At 41.6% G+C, this 22,501-nt stretch overlaps 1 protein-coding gene across 1 annotated transcript in view; it reads right to left on the reverse strand.

The window, feature by feature from the left end:
* The window catches only part of IGFBP7 (insulin like growth factor binding protein 7), a 53,635-nt gene that overhangs the window by 5,297 nt on the left and 25,837 nt on the right, over positions 1–22,501 (reverse strand). Inside the window, exon 2 of the mRNA XM_089488862.1 lies at positions 1,031–1,140. Within this exon, the coding sequence (XP_089344988.1) occupies positions 1,031–1,140 (110 nt within the window). The remainder of the gene's footprint in view (positions 1–1,030; positions 1,141–22,501) is intronic.

Genomic DNA, 22,501 nt, shown 5'->3' on the forward strand with positions numbered 1-22,501 from the left:
AGTTTCATATAACTGCTAAAGTCTAGCAGCAGTTCCCTTGAACTTCCTTCCTCCAACATGACTGCCCAGAATATGACAACAGAACTGTGCAATATCACCAGATCTCTTAAGTCTTTAAATTTTCAGACCTTCCAGAACATGCTTAAGATCACAGAGTGACATTCTTTAATACTCACCTCTCTTCCCTACAAAGGCCTAATATGGTAAAGTGTATCAAGGCTTGTTTTATGTGGATCAACAGAAACAAAACCAGAACTTGTTGAGGCCTAAAATTGGTGGGGGGAGATGGATGTACCAGAAGGCATGGGGCAGATTACATAATTTTTATTTCTTGCAGAGGCGGCATTTTGCAAATGCCTGTTGTTCAGAAGAGCTTCCCTGTCTAGCAATTTAAGTTATGCTTGCAGAGGGAGTGTTTGGCTTGGCATGCACTTTAATCCACCCCTCTTGCATTCTCATTTTGTTCTAATGTTCTCCCTTCTGCATCTTGCATGACTGTATTTAATGTGATTAATCGTGCAAAAGTTATTTTTTCTACTGCCTAAACCCTCGCATCTTCCTTCTGTATCTCCCAACCTGTTATACTTACCCATAAGGCTACTGATACCAATCCACTAACACATTCTCCACAAGACCCACTGAAATGAACAGAGACCTCTTGCTTGTTCATTCACTTCCATGGGACTTGCACATGAGAACTGGGCAGCACTCTGGCATGGCTTCCATCTATTTAAATGGAGCTTGCACACACAGTGACCATATGTCCTAACGCAAAGGAGGACAAGGCACCACAAAATGTAGGGCATCCAAGAAAAATGGAGGATATGACCAAATAAAAACTAAAAACACTAATACAGATATTAAATCCATGCTTCTTAGTCACGCCCAAAATGGAAGACATTTTGGAACTCCTCCAGGACAGAAAGTTGAAATGGAGGACATGTCCTGGAAAAGCAGGCCATCTGGTCACCATGCTTGCACAGAACTCCTTTGTGCATCATTTTGAAAATGTGCACCAAAGATCATTCACCTTGTTCCAGGTAAGGACTGGGGTTGGAACGCCAATGACCTCACAACTCAGGAAAATCTGGGCTCCAGTGATGTTCCAGATGTCTTTAGGGGGTGTTACAATGGAGGGTCCTAGAAACAAGAAAGGAGGTTAAGTGACAAATGTAAGAACTTCAAGATGATTTTTTAAAAATTTCAAAGGAAAACAAAACAAGCATGTGCAATATGGTTACACCTGAACTCTAACTAGTATCATTTTATAATTAACCAAATGCTGGCTGTCAAGAGACATCATCTTTCTAAAGTCCCCGGATGATGTATTGGGCCCAGGAACCAAGGACACAACCAGTTCCTTGTGCCAATGGGGGATTTTAATATCTGTTTCTCCAACAACAAGCACCCCCTCCCTCCAGCACCAAACTTCCACCTTTTGAAACTGAAGGGACTTTCAGAAGCACCCAGTGATATGGATTATGGATGTTGAGGCTTGACTACTGTTACTGGAGAAAAAAAAATTCACACAGGGCATGCCCAAGTCTTTGGGTTCTGATCTCTCTATAGTTATAGTTAAGTATCCTCAAGTCGATTTTGACTCATGGCGACCCTTTGGATGAGACATCTCCAAGACTCCCTATCTTCCAGTACTTTTCTCAGTTCTTGCAGATTCATACCCATGACCTGAAGCAGTTGGAGGGGGGGCATGTGCTAGTCCCATTTAATACACTTCTTTTTGACACTCATTTTCCCCGCACCTTTTGCAATAAATTGATTCTGTGCAAGTGTGAATGGGATGTGGATCGGAATCTATTTTTTTAATGATGTGATCAGATGATTGTCTACAGAAGAGGGTCCTTTGGATTCGAATTACTGGTCAATGTGAATGAGAAGTGGGTTATTTTACAACAAGAAAATGCGATCGACCCAAATGCAATGTGAATCACACTCCGCTGTCGAATCGATCCATCAATTCGAACCACAAACTGATTTATTTGTAAGTGGGAATGAGGCCTTAGTCATCTTCTTGGCTGCAGTCCCCATTCTGATCTATGTTGGATCCAAGATATTGGAACTCTTTTACTATTTCTATTTCTTCATTGCCTAGGTTGAACCTGCTCTGGTGCCACAACAAACTACCATTCCCAGAATTCCATAGCATTGAGCCATGGCAGTTAAAGTGGTGTCAAACTAGATTATTTCTGCAGTACGGATGCAGCCTCAGTCCAAGTAGCAGAGTTGGGAAAGATAGGAGAAACAGCTGTTTCCTGTTTGTGAGTACAGCAGCGTCATCGATCCAATCCCTGATACTGTCTCCTTTTCCACAATCACTTTTGGTGCTAAAGGCTGAAGCAAAACTGCATTCAGAAACATCAACAAACGCAGGATATACAGGCTTTTAAAAAATTAAATAATAAAGAGATGGCCATTTCCCACTAAGATATTTTTGACTTGTGTTTTTAAGTTCTGTCCCCGGGGGATAGGGAAAGAGAGCTTTCTCACACTAAATTACTGTAAAAATTACAATATGTGAACACAATTGCAAGTCAAAAATATAAGCCTTACAAGGAGGAACACTCTGTTAATACTAATGGGCTGCTCCCACATTTTATGTAGCATACAATATTCTGCTTGTTGCTCAGATCTCAGGCTAAACTTTGGCACTTCTTCCTTTGGCTTAGCTGAAGTCGATCAGCTAGTGACCTTTTGTACTATTTTGCTGGGATCTGCTTCAGTGCTGGAGAGGAAGCATGCCCCTGGGAGCCCCCCCCCCCCAAAAAAAAAAAAACTGTCATGGGAAGAGACAGCCTTTCAGACTCAAACTAGGGTTGCCATAATTGTTCACTTTTACCAGGGACAAAATGTGGAACAAATTCAAGACCAAACTGTAGGACAACTGCAGGACAAAACTCAGCCCAAAATGTAGGACATTGAAGAAAAATGGTGGACCTTAAATGTCCTACATTTTGAGCCCTGCCAACCCAAGACATTCAGAATTAATGAGTCAGCCCCACACTGAAAAACTGGATGCGAGATATCAGACTTTTGCCCACGACGCTGGTTGGGAGAAGATAATCTGTTTTTCCCCATTTTCTAAACTTTTCAGATGAGGCTGCCTAACATCAACATTTGTTGGGTTGGGTCGTTCTCGGTGCAATTACTCTTGAGCCTCATCAACCCTAAACTGGGCCAAGACATTTTGGTGCCTCTGGAAAAATAGACAGTCGGTCCTTTGTATGCACAGACTTTTTTATCCATGGATTCAAGCATCCATGGCTTAAAAATTCTTAAAACATACACAAATTCCCAAATGCAAACCTCGATTTTGCCATTTTATATAAGAGACACCATTTTACTATGCCATTGTATTTAACAAGACTTGAGGATCCATGGATTTTGGTATCCACAGGGGATTCTGGAAACAAACCATAGCGGATACCAAGGGCTCATTGTACAAATGACTCCACATCACAACCCCAAATATATATACAAATAATTTGTGGTTGTGTGTGTGTGGTTGTGTACATGCGCATATGCACAATCCACAACTGTGCTCCATAGTGTCAGTGAGGCAAATCAGGAGAATCTCCTAATGGATTTGACTTTACAGTTTGAAATATTTGCTCTTTCTCTACAACCTTAGACACCTGCCTCTCTTTATCTTAGAGATGGGGGAAGCTGCTACAATAATAATAATAATAATAATGATGATGATGATGATGATGATGATGATTCCCAGAACCTCACAGCATCTAGCTTAGGGATTTTTGGAATTGCAATCCACAAAAGTAACTCTCCCAAGTTCTGCTTTCTCTCACGGGAAAGCTGGCTCAGATTCCAGGGTCGCAGCTGGAACTTATGTGTACAAATATTTATGAGCAGCTTTAGCCTCTGGTTTTTCCCTCTAAAGTTGTTTTCTGTTTGAATCTTTCCCAAAAGATCCAAGTGTTATACAAACAATATTCACAAAGCACTGTGAAATCACATCCTGCTGGCGTGCTAAGGTAATCTCAGGGCATGAAAAGCTCAAGGGGCCTTGTCAGTTATATCACTTTGGTTCCACTTTAACTGCCATGGTGCCTTCCTATGGAATCTTTGGATTTGTATTTTGGAGAAGCACTACAATTCTTTGGAGGAGAATTCTAATCGCCTCATATAATCCTAAAATTGCATACAATAGAGCCATGGCAGTTAAAATGGAATCAAACTGTAACTGTACTATAATTGTGTGGTGTAAAAGGGCTCCTGGAGAAGTCTCTTTGACTGAAATCTGAGACTCAGGCTGCACCCACACTGCAGAAATAACCTGGTTTAACACCACTTTAACTGCCATGTCTTAGTGCTATGGAATTCTGGGAGCTGCAGTTAGTTGTAAGCACCAGAGTTTTGCAAACTACAATCCCCAGACTCGGCACTGAGGCATGACAGTTAAAATGGTGGCGAACCGGATTAATTCTGCAGTGTGGGTGCAGACCCAGCACCACTAATAGTTGAAAGACTCAAAACAAAACATTCTGCCTGGAGATTAATGGGAAATATGTTCAGTTTGTTTTTCAGTATGAAATTACTTAATTTGTAGTTCCTCAACAAACACACACACGCACACACATATGAATGCATAATGCACAAGCTGCAGTGCACAACTCTGCGAGGTATACATTAAATGCACACCCATGAATTTTCACTACCTCTTTAAACACTGAATCCTACAGTTAATTGAGTTATTTTTTATTTAAAGGTTGTATGGAGCACTTTGCGGATATTTCAAACATCTGAGCTGAGCTCAGAACTAATGCAATAGATGTAAAACAGCTTGTAAACAGTTTTTTTCGGGGGGGGGGGAGTAACCAAGGCAGAAGGACAAACAGCAGTATAGCAAACAGTATACACTCGTCCCTCCACATTTGTGGCTTTGACTTTTGCAGATTTGATGATAATGCTTATTTGATTATAATGCACAAGCTGCAGTGCACAACTCTACTAGGCATGCATAATTAGTTATTATGCTCCAATCGCTAGCAGAATAGATCTTCTCCCCAGTTATGATTATGGGGGAGTTATGAAATAATGTCACAATCCTGACTAAGGGCCCAAACAGACAAGCCAAAATAAAGCTGCTTCGGGTCACTTTGGAGGTATGCTGTTTAAATGACACATGCATCTTAAGAGGCCAGAAACTGTGCCAAAGCTGTGCTCCAGTCCTTAGGACTGGAGCATGTCTTTGGTGTGGCTTCTGGCCTTTTAGGACACACACATCATTTAAACAGCAAACCTCCAAAGTGACCTGAAGCAGCTTTATTTTGGCCTGTCTGTTCAGGCCCTAAGTAGCAATTCTGAATATGAAACAGTTACCCAGATTTACTCATCCATAACTATTTTGTATTTACAGAATCACAGAGTTGGAAGAGACCTCAAGGGCCATCCAGTCCAACCCTGTTTTGCCATGCAGGAACTCACAATCAAAGCACTCCCTGGGACAGATGGCCATCCAGCCTCTGTATAAAGACCTCCCAAGGAGACTCCACTACTCTCCAAGGGAGTGTGTTCCACTGCTGAACAGCCCTTATTGTCAGGAACTTCCTCCTCATGTTGAACTGGAATCTCTTTTCCTGTAGTTTCCATCCATTGCTCTGGGTCCTATTCCCTGGAGCAGCAGAAAACAAGCTTGCTCCTTCCTCAATATGACACTCCTTCAAATATTTAAACAGCTCCCTAAGCCATTCCTCATAGGTAGGGTTGCCATAACCTGGCGGCCCCCGTGCCATTCACGGTTTCGGGGGGCCCCTCCCGGTCACGGTCCGGTTTGGGCCCCCACCCGTGCCTTGTTCCCGGTTTGGGGGTCCGCTGCGGCCATTGCCGCTGCCGCTAATGCGGCTGCTGCGGCGCCGACCCACCTCCTCCTCCGGCTCCGCCTTCCTCCTCTTCCTCGGCGGGCGGCAGAAGCGCCGCCGCCACCACGCCCCCACTGGGAGGGCTTGCGCACCGCCCAGGCCTCAGCAGGGGCAGGGGCAGTGCGCGCGCCTTCCCCACTTCCCTCCCCGTGCGCGCGCGCCTCTGCCTCACTTCCCTCCCCCCCGCGCGCGCCTGCCCTGGTTCTCCCTCTTCCTAGACGGGCCGGCGGCAGAAGCGCCGCTGCCACTGCGCCCCCACTGGGAGGGCTTGCGCGCTGCCCAGGCCTCAGTAGGGGCCAGTGGCAGCGCGCGCGCCTTCCCCATTCCCTCCGCCCGCGCGCGCGTGCGTGCCTGCCCCACTTCTCTTCCTCCCGCGCCAGCCATCCTAAGGAGGAGGAGGGGGGAGAGGAGGAGGTGGAGGAGGAGGAGGAGGAGGAAGGAGCCGGATGAAGGGTGCCTGAAGGCCAGGGCAGAATTGGGCCACAGAAGGAGGAGGAGGAGGAGGAGGAAGAGGAAAGCTGAGTCAGTGGCCATTAGGTCTGCCTTGGTATTTTGGGGGTTTTTAAATTATTTTTTAAAATATAAAATACTTATTTTATTTTATTTTATTAATTTTTATTATTGCTTGTTTTTATTTTATTTCATTAATTTTTATTATTGCTTGTTTTTATTTTATTTCATTAATTTTTATTATTGCTTGTTTTTATTTTATTTCATTAATTTTTATTATTGCTTGTTTTTATCTTATTTCATTAATTTTTATTATTGCTTGTTTTTATTTTATTTCATTAATTTTTATTATTGCTTGTTTTTATTTTATTTCATTAATTTTTATTATTGCTTGTTTTTATCTTATTTCATTAATTTTTATTATTGCTTGTTTTTATCTTATTTTATTAATTTTTATTATTGCTTGTTTTTATTTTATTTTATTAATTTTTATTATTGCTTGTTTTTATCTTATTTCATTAATTTTTATTATTGCTTGTTTTTATTTTATTTCATTAATTTTTATTATTGCTTGTTTTTATCTTATTTTATTAATTTTTATTATTGCTTGTTTTTATCTTATTTTATTAATTTTTATTATTGCTTGTTTTTATTTTATTTCATTAATTTTTATTATTGCTTGTTTTATTTTATTTCATTAATTTTTATTATTGCTTGTTTTATTTTATTTCATTAACTTTATTATTGCTTGTTTTTGTTTTATTTTATTAATTTTTATTATTGCTTGTTTTTATTTTATTTCATTAATTTTATTATTGCTTGTTTTTGTTTTATTTTATTAATTTTTATTATGAAATATATACACCCCTGCCTTGTTTTTTATTTTTTCCCCATTATTTTTTATTATTAAATATATGCAAGTGCATTTTCTGTGTATTTATGGCACTTTGAATGCTAACAAGTCTGCCTTTCCTGGACAATTATAGTGATGATGATGATGATGATGGTGATATTGATATCAACAAGCCTCTGAGGCACGGCCAATGTAACTTGCTGTGATTTTTACAAACTCATGCACAGTGAAGAAAAACCACAGTCCCTTGCCCAAGTACACACTTCTGAGAAGTAAAGTTGAACCCGAGGGCAAGTCCATTTCTGCCATCTGTCTAAGAATAATGCCAAAATGTTCTCCATTTTGATCATGCCTAAAAACATGCATTTATATTAACATTTTTAAAAAAAAAACCCTCAATTTTTTGCGCGTCCTCCATTTTTATAAAAATGTGTCCTACATTTGAAAATGTTGCCCTACATTTGTCCTACATTTGTCCCGGTTTAGAGGTCCTCACTTATGGCAACCCTACTCATAGGGCACACACAGATCAATACTTAGTCACAAATTTGACACTATTTTGACCATGATTATAACCCCTTTCCCCTAAAACCTAACTTTAGCAACATCAGATGCATGGAGAGAAGGAGGTCCCTTCTGCCAGTGGTTGGAGTGCAGGTGAATGATGTTTTCCATCAGGTTGAGGAGTGGGTTGGGCCAGGAGAAACTACTTAATTAAGTATACAGGTTCTTAAGCAATTAGAAGTTACTTAACTAGCTGATACTGGATTCTGGCCATAATTTGTAACATCCATGGACAGGAGTTTCCATTTTTGGTCTTCCAAATGAATTACATGACAAATTACTTTAAAGAGCTAACTTTCCATGGGCTCAGGGACGTAGCCAAGGGGGGGGGTTCTTGGGGTCCGGACCCCCCCTTCCGTTAGATAAAATGAATGGTGTGTGCTGCTGCGCTGCCGCACCCAAACCCCATTATAATGGTGGCACTTAGTCTGGACCCCCCCCCCCCTTCCCAAAATCCTGGCTACGTCCCTGATGGGCTGCAGCTAGAAATGTTTCTTCAAAGATCACAGGCCTTTGCCTCCCTTCTCCCTTTTTTCAAATTATGAAGAACCCTAGATCTGCTAAGCAGCCTTTCCAGGGCATAAAGGAATTCAGAGCTGCTGAGACCCTCTGGGAAATGCAAATATGTACATTCAGAAGCTGGGAAACCAAAAAGTTCCCAGGCCTGTACACCGGAAATAAGTGACTTTGGCATAACACTGTACCCTCTTCCTTCGTAGATTTTTCTTTAGCTTGCTTGCAATCAACAAGTCCACTGAAAATTTTTGCATATATTTTGATCTTAAAAAACCAAGGATAGATGACAAGCCACCTGATGGATCACTAAAATAAATATAATTTAGTTTTCAAACACACGGTAGAGTCTAGCCGCTGGACTAATTTCTATTTAGAGATAGACTTAGCCCCAAGAAAGCCTGTTTCATATAATGAAGACCACAGCCTACCTTTTTTTTAGTCAATAGATAATTTGATAGGATGAGTTGGAAAATGGTCTCTGATCCTGCTGAGTAGTTTGAATGTTGGACTACGACTCTGGAGACTAGGATTAAAATCACCACTTAAGCATAAAAACCTACTGGGTGACCTTGGGCAAGACACACTCTCTCAGCCTCAGAGGATGGTAATGGCAAAGTCCCCCTGAAGAAAACCCTATGATATGGCCTTAGGGCCAACATAAGTCAAAAATGACTTGGAGACACACAACAACAACCTGCTGCAGTTGTTCACCTACGATGAACCTGAGAGGCACATTGCAGAAATTCTTGTAAACCTGGGACATGTCAGGCCTGAAAATACTGGATTGCTCTTCTTTCGGAAACAAAAGTATAGTTGGCTCTCCACATTTGCAGCTTTGAGTTTTGAGGATTTGATTATTTGCCATTTTGATTAATACATTCTTGCTAAGAATCTCTAGATCCTTCAGCATAATTCTGCTGGAAGGTGACCATAGAGTTGTGCTGGAGAACCTACAAGTTCCTTGAGAAAACACTTTTCTAGGCATTTGTATGTCCTCCAATATGATTCTATGATCAACATCTGGCAGATGTTGACTATAGAGTTGCACTGGAGGACCTGGAGATTCCTAGAGAGGTGTTCTCTCAGGTAAAAATAGTGTTGTTTTTTTTAATTTGTGGTTTCCCCACAATCACAGGGGTCCTTCACCCTTAACCCAGCAAATGTGGAGGGATCACTGTAGTTGTTTTTCTTTTTCAACACAGGTGTTAAAAGATAAGACCAAACCTCTTGTACCTGTAAGAGTTAAAGGCAAAAGGAAGCATTTCAGCAGGTGCCATGTGAAGAGATGTACCACCCAAGATTACTCTTCTGCCCAATGTCAACGGCACATGAGCCCTGTTCTCCATGAATCCAATTCATCCTTTTTACAAGCACAGCACAACACTGATGTCCAACTGGGAAATTTGTCTGCCATACTTCTTATGTGTCAAGATTGTCTTGCAAACCTGGTGTAAGCGAAGTTCAGAATCTGACTTCTCCAATACGTGTCTTTCTGCTGCCACTAGATACTGAGAGAAACCAAACCATCAGGAGATTTGTGCATCAGAAGACTTTCATGTTATCGCCCTTGTTTATTCACTGACTTTTATGGTGGCTTCAAACAACATAAATCTCTGCTCATAATCCTCCCTTTTCTACACAGCTTCCTCATTTTTTATCCTTACAGGAGGTAAATCTATTAAGCAGAAAAAGACAACACAGCTGCCGAATGCTTTCTAATTGCTAGCATGAGGAGTTCTCTGTCTGGAATTGCCTTGAGATACAAACATTACCTTGTGTTTCCACGAATTCATCACGGCTCAGTGTTTTTGCTAAATTTAAACCATTTTTTCCAGTCAATTGCCAGATTGCCCTTTCAGTCTTACAGCAACATTATTTTGCATGTAATCTACGTAAAATATGTTTCACAAAACATGATAACTGAATACAGTTAAAACTGTCATTAGGAACAGCAACTCAAATTGCTTAACTCAGAACATAACCAACAACATCTTGACAAAATAGAGGGCTGTGACTAACATTGTCATATTGTCCCCCTCCTGTATGATTTTTAAACCTTGCCAGAATGCATAGCTTCAGCTCCAGAAGACTAAACCTGTCACCAGAACAGAAGCAATAGCAGGATAAATCTGATTTTAAAAGCTTGCCCAATAAGATATGTCTTCAGCTTCTTTTGGGAGAGCCTTAAAGTGGAAGCCTGATGGAGCTCAACTAGAAGGGGTGTCCCAGAGCCATGCCACCACCTCTTGAAATGCTCCTAAGTGTGGCATAGTGGTTTGAGTGTTGGACTGCAACTCTAGACCAGGGTTCGATTCCCAGCTCAGAAATGTAAACTTACTGGCTAATCTTTGGCAAGTCACACTCTCTCAGCTGCAGGGAAAGGCAAACCTCTGAATGTATCTTGCCAGGAAATCCCCATAAATGCTAGGGTTGCCATAATTCTCTACCACAAACTGGGACAAAATGTAGGACAAAATTTAGTCCAAAATGCAGGACAAAATTTAGTCCAAAATGCAGGACAATTGTAGGATAAAATTTAGACAAAAATGCAGGACATTTAAGGCATTACTTGAAGGCATGCAGCAACAACAAAAATTCTGCTCACTCCCCAGAAAGCAGGCAATAGAACCAAGAACAAGCCCTAGAAACCAATTTCAAGACCACAGGCATGTCTTTACAGGCAGAAAATATAACTTGGTCCCAGTTACTGTGTGGTAGGGATTGAGAACATCCAAACTTCTCAGATGTTGTAGAATACAGCTCCCTAAATCCCCTATTATTGTTGCTGTGTGCCTTTAAGTAGATTCTGACTTATAGTAACCCTAAGGCAAACCTATCAATGTCATGTTTGCTTCCAGACTCAGTATAAAGGGCTGGTACTGTATAGAGATTTGTGAGAGCCAGAGTGGTGTAGTGGTTTGAGTGTTGGATACGACTCTGGACATTCTCAAGCTATTTTTAACTGTGTGTTTGTGCATTCAGATTCTTTTGAAAATGTCATTCCTGACAACCATATTATTGTTGTAAGAGACAGATGAAGATGAATTGTGTGTACATACAATAGAATGAAACCCAAGTTTTTACTTGCTGGAAATCGGGAGTTAAAAACACAGGTGGAAGATAGATTAGTCTTCCTTTTCATTCTGATATAAAATAATTAACCGGACATTTTTCTTCTACAATCAGTGGAGGACCCTGTTTTGGAGGACACTTAAATCAAAAAACATACTCAGGGGTAGCCTTGTTAACCATATAGCAAAATACAATAACATCTAAAATCCACAAAACAGTGGCCTGTTACAGACTGCCAAAATAAAGCTGCTTCTGGTCTCTTTGGAGGCATGCTATTTAAATGATGCATGGGTCCTAAGAGTCCGGAGGTCGCGCCAAAGCCACACTCCATTCCTAAGCACTGGAGTGCAGCTTTGGTGCAGCTTCCGGATTCTTAGGATGCATGCATCATTTAAACAGCATACCTCCAAAGAGACCCGAAGCAGCTTTATTTTGGCAGTCTGTAACAGGCCATAGTCAAGCAAATAGTCCCCAAGTCATGTCATAGCTAAGTAATATTAGGTGCAATCATGTTTAGATGTCGAAACATTTATAATTACTAATTTCAGAGAGCTCAGGTATGCCTATATCTACTAGGAAGTGAACTGTTTGTCTGTAAAAGGCATGCCAAGCCCATCACACTAGATAGACATTCCTTCCCATTCTAACAGCAAAGGCAGCTAAGTTTAACAATCCTTTTATTACTTGCAAAATGTTGTAATTTTGCATATGGAAATGCTATGGCTTCGTGGGCTGATGAACCATGGAAATCAATGGGATTTACATACATGTTGACTTGCCATTCAGCAATTGATTTAGTGAGTCTGCACTATTTTGGATTAGCAAGTAGACTTGAGGCTTTCGGTCCAATTTACCTGCATCCAAAGTAACTCTTATCAATAGCTAAGATCAACCTACAGATTAGTAGTTTATCCAGTGCACTGAAGAGTACTTGTGTATATCTTGTCGACTGCCAGAACTTGTTGATTGTTGACTGCAATAGTGCAATGTCAGTTTGTAGATGTAAATGTCATCTCACCTGACATCACCTCAGATATACTGCTTTCCATTGGAGTCCATTTATCCAAGCAGCGATGTACACATATGCATAAACAAGCCCTGGTTGGCAGAATAGTTACCAATATGGTGGTGTCACATCAGGGAGTGGAAAAACCTCCTGGGATTTTAGTCTAAATTTTAAAAGAACAAAGATGTGAACCAATTTTGGAGACAGGGTTCAATACCTTGCATAACAGTTTCTTTAAAATGTGGACTAAACTCAGAGGGAATTCAAGGTCCCAATAACATGGAAGTCACCAGCCATGACTGATTATCAAGATGGATTGGTCAATTCCAGAAGAGCTCTGAATTTTTAGGATAAGCTATACCTTAAGCAGGACATCAGAAATGAATATATAGAGGAAGTGCACCTGTACGTGATATCACTAGACTAGAGGAACAGATACAACACTCTCAACTGCTTAGCACTGGTCAGAGAAACCGACAACTTTAAAGGATTAGAAAAGCCAGCAGTTCTTTGTGGTAGAGGAGTGACAATAATCTCCAAGATCTGAGTGACAGTGGGATGAAAGAAATATGGCCACTACTGAACCATTTTAAGCCTCTTAGAAGCCATTGTCTCCAGTCTCAAATGAGCCCTTAAAAATAGAGCAAAGATGCAGAAGTGACTAAGTGGCAATCTGCACATATCATATTGTTAAAGTAACACATTTTTTTTTAAATGGAAGAATATTACACCAGAACATCTGAATGTTAATAAACTTACTAGTACCCCTCTCTCATACAGCTGTGGTGGTGTGCCTCTTATATATTTGTACAAGTGTTTTTGCCTGTTAGAAGTAACGTTATTGTCATGTCACTGAAACACTGAATTCTGGGCTATTAATTAGGCTATTACATGAAACCGGATGTCTATTACATGAAACTAGCACCGATATGTGCTAGTTCAGTAAATCTTCTGATTGGGTTTGAAAGACGTATAAGTTCAACACCAACTAATTTTGTGAAAGAGTCACATGGAGAAATTAACATGGCATTGTAGACCAAAGTCCCTGTCAGCAACCCCTAAAGTGTCAGAAAGGGCAGTTTCACACAGCCCTTGAACATCTTAGCTGAGAACTGCAAAAGAGAATAAGAACCCAAACAGACAGGCCAAAATAAAGCTGCTTCGGGTCACTTTGTAGGCATGCTGTTTAAATGACACATGCATCTTAAGAGGTCAGAAGCTGCGCCAAAGCTGCGCTTCAATCCTTAGGACTAGAGCGTGGCTTTGGTGAGGCTTTTGGCCTCTTAGGATGCATGCATTATTTAAACAGCATACCTACAAAGTGATCCGAAGCAGCTTTATTTTGGCCTGTCTGTTTGGGCCCTATGTCTCCTCTGGGCATGAGGTCTGGACCACCAATTCCAGTGCATTAAGCCTCTTCAACTGAAATATGAGGATAGTATCAGTCCAATCTTACAAAGATCAGGACTGCTGGGGTAATGTGTGTGAACTGTGAGTGTTAAGAAAAAGTGATTGTTAACTACCAAACATTCTTACATGATGCAAGCAAATAAACTCATATTTGTATTCCAATCCTGAACATACTAACTAGTGAGTAACTCCACTGAACACAACTGTACTTACTGAAACAGACATAGATGGATCACACTGCATAACACTTAAAAAGAGGACAATTATGATATGCTACTTGTAATTTACAGCAAATGTAAACAAAATAGCATCTGGCAATACCACATCTTTTTTATCTAGACATATCACTTGGTTTTTGGTGCTGCAAAAATGATTAAACTACTGTCTAGTAGTTCTGGCAATTTTTAGTACCAGCTACAACATTTTATTCCCATTCTCAAGTGGGAATAGGTCTGAGACGTATCAGAACAATATGGTCCCTTCTCTTCTCCAATTTTCCTTTTTAAAAAAAATGTTTCAAGTTACATAGTGCATCAGCGAAATAGAACTTTTACACAATAACTCTGGAACTATTTTTAAAATAATAAATAAATAAATAAATAAATAAATAAATAAATCTTTATTTATACCTCGCCCCTCTGTCCAAGACAATCGGGGAGGCTATTAAAACTTAATAGAAAAACCCAATATTCCCATTTCCCTCCCTCCCTCCCCCTAAAACAAGAATTAAAAAATTAAACATTAAAAATAATCCAATTAAAATAGACAGTGTGATGGAATACGAAGTGTTCAAAGAGGAAGTTGTGTTCAGCGTGTGGCCGGGTTTACTGTTCAGGAAAGGCCTGCTGGAAGAGATCCGTCTCGACAGCCTTTTTGAAGTTGTCTAAATTGGTGATATGACATATCTTCTCTGGCAGGCCATTCCATAATCTGGGAGCGGTGGAGGAGGTCCTCTGGGTGGTTGCAGTCAATCTGGTCTTTATAGGTTGCAACAAGTTCCTCCCAGAGGACCTAAGTGCGCAGGGTGAATTGTACGGAAGGAGGCTATCCTGTAAATAGGTTGGATCCAAGACATGTAGGGCTTTAAAGGTCATAACAACACCTTGTTTTTTAATTTAGAGAGGAGAAAATTTGCCTTCAAACCACAGGACCATCTCATCGAACTATGCCTTCTTAATTGAACTTTTGGAAAAACCATAGTGTAGATCCAATACAGCAAATTGCTACAAACAGCATCCTGAAAGAACAGAATAAATGGATATGGAGGCAACATCTGACAAAACCTGGCAAACTGAGAATTCAAGCTTCTTTAGATCACTGTGGAATAGTTCAGAGAAGAAACAGTCAAAGAAACAATTGTGTGCCGACTGGGTTTTAAAATGGCAAGCATTTACATAGTCTTAAATATTTTATTAAGGGATGTTTCCACCCTGCCAATGTCATCAGTTAGAGTCAAAGAATCAAAGTTGTCAAACATTTGGCAGAACCCTAGTGAAAAACATGCACGAAATATCACATTCCAGTTAAAAGGACATGTGTCTCCAACAATGTTTTGCAGCTAGATTTGGCCAAAATCAAAAAGTAAATATATTTCTGTACTCATAAAGTTCAAAGAAATCAGAAAGACATGTCCCTAAACCACTAGCAGGTGGTCAACATCCACTGTACCTCTTGGAACATCTTTGCAAAAGACGTCAGCAATAAATTCCCTATAAGAATGGCAAGAAATCTTTGAGAAAGGATATTTGGTTGCTGAAATCAGAGGGACTATTCCCAGGAAACCACAGTAATCTATTTTGCATGTTTAGTCTACATCTGATCCATGGGAACTGTTTGGTGTTTTCATTCCAGAATTGCACACACCTGCTGCAGCATACAAAACTATTGTGTGAGACATGGATAACAAGCAACAGAATTAACATGGGGGGCCCTGGTATTCTGAAACTGTGTTATGGCACCTGGGAGGCCGAATCCATCAAACCCCCGCTCTCTCCTGTTAGGCAAGCAAGAAGATTCTTTGGGGAGATCTCTTGGTCTGCAACTGATTATAAAGTAGTTTGTGTAGAAATATTATTGGCCAGCGCTCCAAACATTTATCATTTCTCTTCTATATCTTTTTCTTATGGACTGGATATTTAGTCCCTAACCCTCCCCACCCCTCAAAAGCAAGATGGATATTAAGGACAGAAAAGAAAGGACAACATAACCACAATAACCTCAAGGAGTTTGTGCACTAGGCATTTTTCCAAAGTCCTATTTTAGCAAAGGCCACATGCATTCTTTCCTGAAAATATTTGGAGTGAAAGCACATGTTTAGAGGATTATTGGAACTAAAGCCCTGTTGCTCTGAGTGACAAGGCATTAATAGCATTATAGAACAGTGGGGAGTCTTCCAAAGGCTTACAATTCCCTCTTTCCCTTCCTTCCCCATTAGGTTAAGGACATATTCAGACAGTGAAAATAATCCCAGAACAATGTGGGTTGAATCTTTGTTGTCCACATGAACTTCGAATGCATCCAATAAAGTTTTTTGGGGGCTGCCAAAAAAAATCACTTAACCTGGGATAATCAACAAACAAATAAACAAACAACAAACAGCTTCATTTATATACTGCTTTGTACTGAACTAACAGTGTCTAAGCAGTTTACAACTGTAAGCTAATTGCCTCCAACAATCTGGGTACTCCTTTTAGCGACCTCCTCGGAAGGATGCAAGCCTGAGTTGAGCTTGAGCCCTTTCTCTGGTATTGAACTCGCAGCCTTATGGCTTTGAGTGAGTGGCTGCAGTACAGGCATTTAACCACTGCGCCAAGCCACCTCAGGTCCTCCCGCAGTTTTCATAAAAGATTTGCATTGTTAGCTGTGTCAATAATCAATGTGAACAGAACCAGGATAAACCAGGATAAATCTTTGCATGCCTTGAATGAGTTTCAAATACATTCACACCATCAACTCCATCTTTATTCACCATGCTGACACATGAACTCTCAGAGATGCACAGAGATACAGTTCCGATAAAATTGTGTGAACAACAAAACTGGAATGCATGAATGAGATTATTCAGATAGTTGTGCTTAAAAAAGTCTGAATAACCCCTGACTTTTTGAAAGATGCTCGGACACATCTTGATAGATTCACTGAGAAAAGCATTCCTCTATCAAGTCTCAACCAGCATGTTGTAGCAGTTTGAGTGCTGGACTAGGACTTCAGAAGACCATGATTTGAAATCTCCACTCAGCCATGGAAAACCACTAGATGACCTTGGAAGGCAATGGCAAGACCTCTATGAACAGATCTTGCCAAGAAAACCCTATTAGAAAGTTGAAGGTACATAACAAGAAAAACAAACCAAGTCACACTCCTGCCTACTCCTAGGCCTATTAATGTGGCATATCCCACATCCCACCATGACTTTGTAGTTGTTTGCCTTCAAATCGTTTCTGATTTATGGCCACCCTAATGCAAAGATATCATGAGGTTTTCTTGGCAAGATTTGTTCAGAGGAGGTTTGCCACTGCCTTTCTCTGAGGCTGAGAGCCTGTGACTTGGCCACGGTCAAGTGGGTTTCATGGCCAAGCTGAGAACTAAATCTTGATCTCCAGAGTCATAGCCCAATACTCAAACCACTATGCCATGCTAAATCAGGCTTTTTTCATGTCCTGCTTCACATGTCGGGGATTGTGAGTTCCGGCATGGCAGGGGCTGGATTAGATGGCCCTTGTAGTCTCTTCCAACTCTATGATTCTATGAGTCTATCATTGGTTGCTACCAGTGGGGGCAGAAGCAGGGAAACACACAATGCAGGGAGACAATATAATAGGCTTGCAGAACAACAAACATATTACAAAAAGGGAAAAGGGAACACAGCAACAAGTAGCTGTTCCTGGAGGCAACATTCAACATATCATCCTGTTGAATTCCACCCAACTGTAGACAGGAATTAAGCCCAAAAGGATTGGCGTAGGAAAGGACTTATAGGGAAGCACAGGAAGGAAGTGAAAAATGGCATAAATATTTGTCACACAACTTCCCTTCCTCTGCTAGAAATCTCCCATTGCTTCATGTTGACTACTGTGCAAGAACAATGTCCATTTGAATGCAAAAGTTCCAACTCTATGGTGTAGACTAATTTAAGTCTGCAGTGTGGGTCTCCAAGTAATTGTTTTGTTATTGTTCCAGAAAGCATTCATAGTATTTATATTTAAATTATAGTATTTTCCCCATTTGTACCAACTCTCAGCCTCAGAGGATGGCAATGGCAAACCCGCTCTGAAGAAACTTGCAAAGATATCCCCACTTTAGGATTGTCATAAGTTGGAAATGACTTGAAGGCATACAACAGCAACAATTTATGCATATGCTTTAGCAAATATTGTACAAACCTGTATTCATTTTTTCCTGTTTAATATTCAAACATTTCCTGTTTTCTGGAAACATGTTAATATTCCCACTGCCATCACCTGGCAGCACTAAGTGGCTACTTGCTTCTCACTTGCTAAAAGTACACATTGTAATATATATATACACTGGTGCCTCGGGATACGAAATACCCAGGTTACGAAATTTTCGGGATACGAAAAACGTGGATTGGAAAAAACTGTTTCGGGTTACGAAATGTTTTTCGGGTTACGAAATTCATTTCGGCGCGAAATTCAAATGATGCAAAGTGCAGCTACAGGCTTTCCAGGGATTTCCAGGGCTAACGGAAACCTAAGGGGGCTGGGTTAGGGGTTAGCTTTGGCGCGAATTTTGAATTTCGTTAGCAGCAGTGATTGGCTTGCGAAATCAAGCTGATCAACTGTATTGGCTAACGAAATTGGGGGGGTGGCCTGGCTTGAGATACAAAAGCCGGCTTCCATTGATCTGCTCCTTTGTCTGGCCCTGTGGACTGTGTGAGGAAGAGTTGATATTCTGAGCTCTGACTCTTTGGTTCCACTTGAGGTTCGGACTTTTCCTGGCCTTTGGACTTTTTCTGCCTTTGCCAGGTGTATCTTCGGATCAAGACCGGCCATCAGGAATTTCTCTACAGGTAGGTTGATGGATTTTTACCTTCTTCTTGTGGGGTGGGGTGGGGTGAGACAGTGTGACCATGCTTTTGCTGTGGGGTGCTGGGTTTTTTTTTTGTTTGTTTGTTTTTTTGTTTTCAAAGTGTGGATTGTGGGTTTTGCTACTGGCATGTTCAGATGTGTGGATTATGGGCTTGGGGTGCTAGCTTGCCTTTTTTGGCTTTTTTTCCTTTTAGGGTGGCATGTTCAGATGTGTGGATTATGGGCTTGGGGTGCTGGCTTGCCTTTTTTGGCTTTTTTTCCTTTTAGGGTGGCATGTTCAGATGTGTGGATTATGGGCTTGGGGTGCTGGCTTGCCTTTTTTGGCTTTTTTTCCTTTTAGGGTGGCATGTTCAGATGTGTGGATTATGGGCTTGGGGTGCTAGCTTGCCTTTTTTGGCTTTTTTTCCTTTTAGGGTGGCATGTTCAGATGTGTGGATTATGGGCTTGGGGTGCTAGCTTGCCTTTTTTGGCTTTTTTTCCTTTTAGGGTGGCATGTTCAGATGTGTGGATTATGGGCTTGGGGTGCTGGCTTGCCTTTTTTGGCTTTTTTTCCTTTTAGGGTGGCATGTTCAGATGTGTGGATTATGGGCTTGGGGTGCTGGCTTGCCTTTTTTGGCTTTTTTTCCTTTTAGGGTGGCATGTTCAGATGTGTGGATTATGGGCTTGGGGTGCTAGCTTGCCTTTTTTGGCTTTTTTTCCTTTTAGGGTGGCATGTTCAGATGTGTGGATTATGGGCTTGACATGCTGGCTTGCCTTTTTTGGCTTTTTTTCCTTTTAGGGTGGCATGTTCAGATGTGTGGATTATGGGCTTGACATGCTGGCTTGCCTTTTTTGGCTTTTTTTCCTTTTAGGGTGGCATGTTCAGATGTGTGGATTATGGGCTTGGGGTGCTGGCTTGCCTTTTTTGGCTTTTTTTCCTTTTAGGGTGGCATGTTCAGATGTGTGGATTATGGGCTTCACATGCTGGCTTGCCTTTTTTGGCTTTTTTTCCTTTTAGGGTGGCATGTTCAGATGTGTGGATTATGGGCTTCACATGCTGGCTTGCCTTTTTTGGCTTTTTTTCCTTTTAGGGTGGCATGTTCAGATGTGTGGATTATGGGCTTGACATGCTGGCTTGCCTTTTTTGGCTTTTTTTCCTTTTAGGGTGGCATGTTCAGATGTGTGGATTATGGGCTTGACATGCTGGCTTGCCTTTTTTGGCTTTTTTTCCTTTTAGGGTGGCATGTTCAGATGTGTGGATTATGGGCTTCACATGCTGGCTTGCCTTTTTTGGCTTTTTTTCCTTTTAGGGTGGCATGTTCAGATGTGTGGATTATGGGCTTCACATGCTGGCTTGCCTTTTTTGGCTTTTTTTCCTTTTAGGGTGGCATGTTCAGATGTCTGGATTATGGGCTTCACATGCTGGCTTGCCTTTTTTGGCTTTTTTTCCTTTTAGGGTGGCATGTTCAGATGTGTGGATTATGGGCTTGGGGTGCTGGCTTGCCTTTTTTGGCTTTTTTTCCTTTTAGGGTGGCATGTTCAGATGTGTGGATTATGGGCTTCACATGCTGGCTTGCCTTTTTTGGCTTTTTTTCCTTTTAGGGTGGCATGTTCAGATGTGTGGATTATGGGCTTCACATGCTGGCTTGCCTTTTTTGGCTTTTTTTCCTTTTAGGGTGGCATGTTCAGATGTCTGGATTATGGGCTTCACATGCTGGCTTGCCTTTTTTGGCTTTTTTTCCTTTTAGGGTGGCATGTTCAGATGTGTGGATTATGGGCTTGACATGCTGGCTTGCCTTTTTTGGCTTTTTTTCCTTTTAGGGTGGCATGTTCAGATGTGTGGATTATGGGCTTCACATGCTGGCTTGCCTTTTTTGGCTTTTTTTCCTTTTAGGGTGGCATGTTCAGATGTGTGGATTATGGGCTTGACATGCTGGCTTGCCTTTTTTGGCTTTTTTTCCTTTTAGGGTGGCATGTTCAGATGTGTGGATTATGGGCTTGACATGCTGGCTTGCCTTTTTTGGCTTTTTTTCCTTTTAGGGTGGCATGTTCAGATGTGTGGATTATGGGCTTCACATGCTGGCTTGCCTTTTTTGGCTTTTTTTCCTTTTAGGGTGGCATGTTCAGATGTGTGGATTATGGGCTTCACATGCTGGCTTGCCTTTTTTGGCTTTTTTTCCTTTTAGGGTGGCATGTTCAGATGTCTGGATTATGGGCTTCACATGCTGGCTTGCCTTTTTTGGCTTTTTTTCCTTTTAGGGTGGCATGTTCAGATGTGTGGATTATGGGCTTGACATGCTGGCTTGCCTTTTTTGGCTTTTTTTCCTTTTAGGGTGGCATGTTCAGATGTGTGGATTATGGGCTTGACATGCTGGCTTGCCTTTTTTGGCTTTTTTTCCTTTTAGGGTGGCATGTTCAGATGTGTGGATTATGGGCTTGACATGCTGGCTTGCCTTTTTTGGCTTTTTTTCCTTTTAGGGTGGCATGTTCAGATGTGTGGATTATGGGCTTCACATGCTGGCTTGCCTTTTTTGGCTTTTTTTCCTTTTAGGGTGGCATGTTCAGATGTGTGGATTATGGGCTTGACGTGCTGGCTTGCCTTTTTTGGCTTTTTTTCCTTTTAGGGTGGCATGTTCAGATGTGTGGATTATGGGCTTGACGTGCTGGCTTGCCTTTTTTGGCTTTTTTTCCTTTTAGGGTGGCATGTTCAGATGTGTGGATTATGGGCTTGACGTGCTGGCTTGCCTTTTTTGGCTTTTTTTCCTTTTAGGGTGGCATGTTCAGATGTGTGGATTATGGGCTTCACATGCTGGCTTGCCTTTTTTGGCTTTTTTTCCTTTTAGGGTGGCATGTTCAGATGTGTGGATTATGGGCTTGACATGCTGGCTTGCCTTTTTTGGCTTTTTTTCCTTTTAGGGTGGCATGTTCAGATGTGTGGATTATGGGCTTCACATGCTGGCTTGCCTTTTTCGGCTTTTTTTCCTTTTAGGGTGGCATGTTCAGATGTGTGGATTATGGGCTTGACATGCTGGGTTTTTTTTTTCTGTTTTCAAAGTGTGGAGTGTGGGTTTTGAAACTTTGGCCATGGTCCCATGTGGGCCAGAGAGTCCCACCATAGGGTGGCATTTTCAGATTTTGGGTTTCTGGCCTATGGGCTTGTGTTCTTGTGTGCTTTGGCCATGGCTGTGATGATTTGAGAGTGTGGGGTGGGACTTTTGCAAGTTTGGGCCAGAGAGTGTGACCATGGGGGTGGGGGTGGTTTCCAATTGTGGCTTTTGCTCAGTGCCTGTGCCTTTTGTCCTTTTTAGGCTTGAGCTATGGCTCCCAAGCCAAGCGGTGAGAAAAAGAAGAGGGCTCCCTTGTCCTTGGAGGACAAGAAGGACATCATCGCCAAGCACGAGAGGGGCGTGCGCTTGGTGGACATTGCCAAGGAGTATGGACGAAACCCTTCGACAATTGGCACTGTCCTCAAGCAGAAGGAGGCCATCAGAGCTGTTGTGGCTCCAGCGAAAGGCGTGACGACGATTGCCAAGCAGAGGACACCGAAGCACGAGGAGATGGAGCGCCTGCTTCTCCTCTGGATCAAGGAAAAGGAGCGAGTCGGGGACACTGTGACCACCTCGGTCATCTGCGAGAAGGCCATCACCATTTTCGAAGACCTGGCCAGCAGGGAGGCAGATGAAGGAACTTCTTCGCAGGAGGAGCCAGC

This window comes from Sceloporus occidentalis, unplaced genomic scaffold (genome assembly GCF_023333645.1).
Source record: "Sceloporus occidentalis isolate IW3139 unplaced genomic scaffold, rSceOcc1.0.p SCAF_1, whole genome shotgun sequence".
NCBI lineage: Eukaryota > Metazoa > Chordata > Lepidosauria > Squamata > Phrynosomatidae > Sceloporus > Sceloporus occidentalis.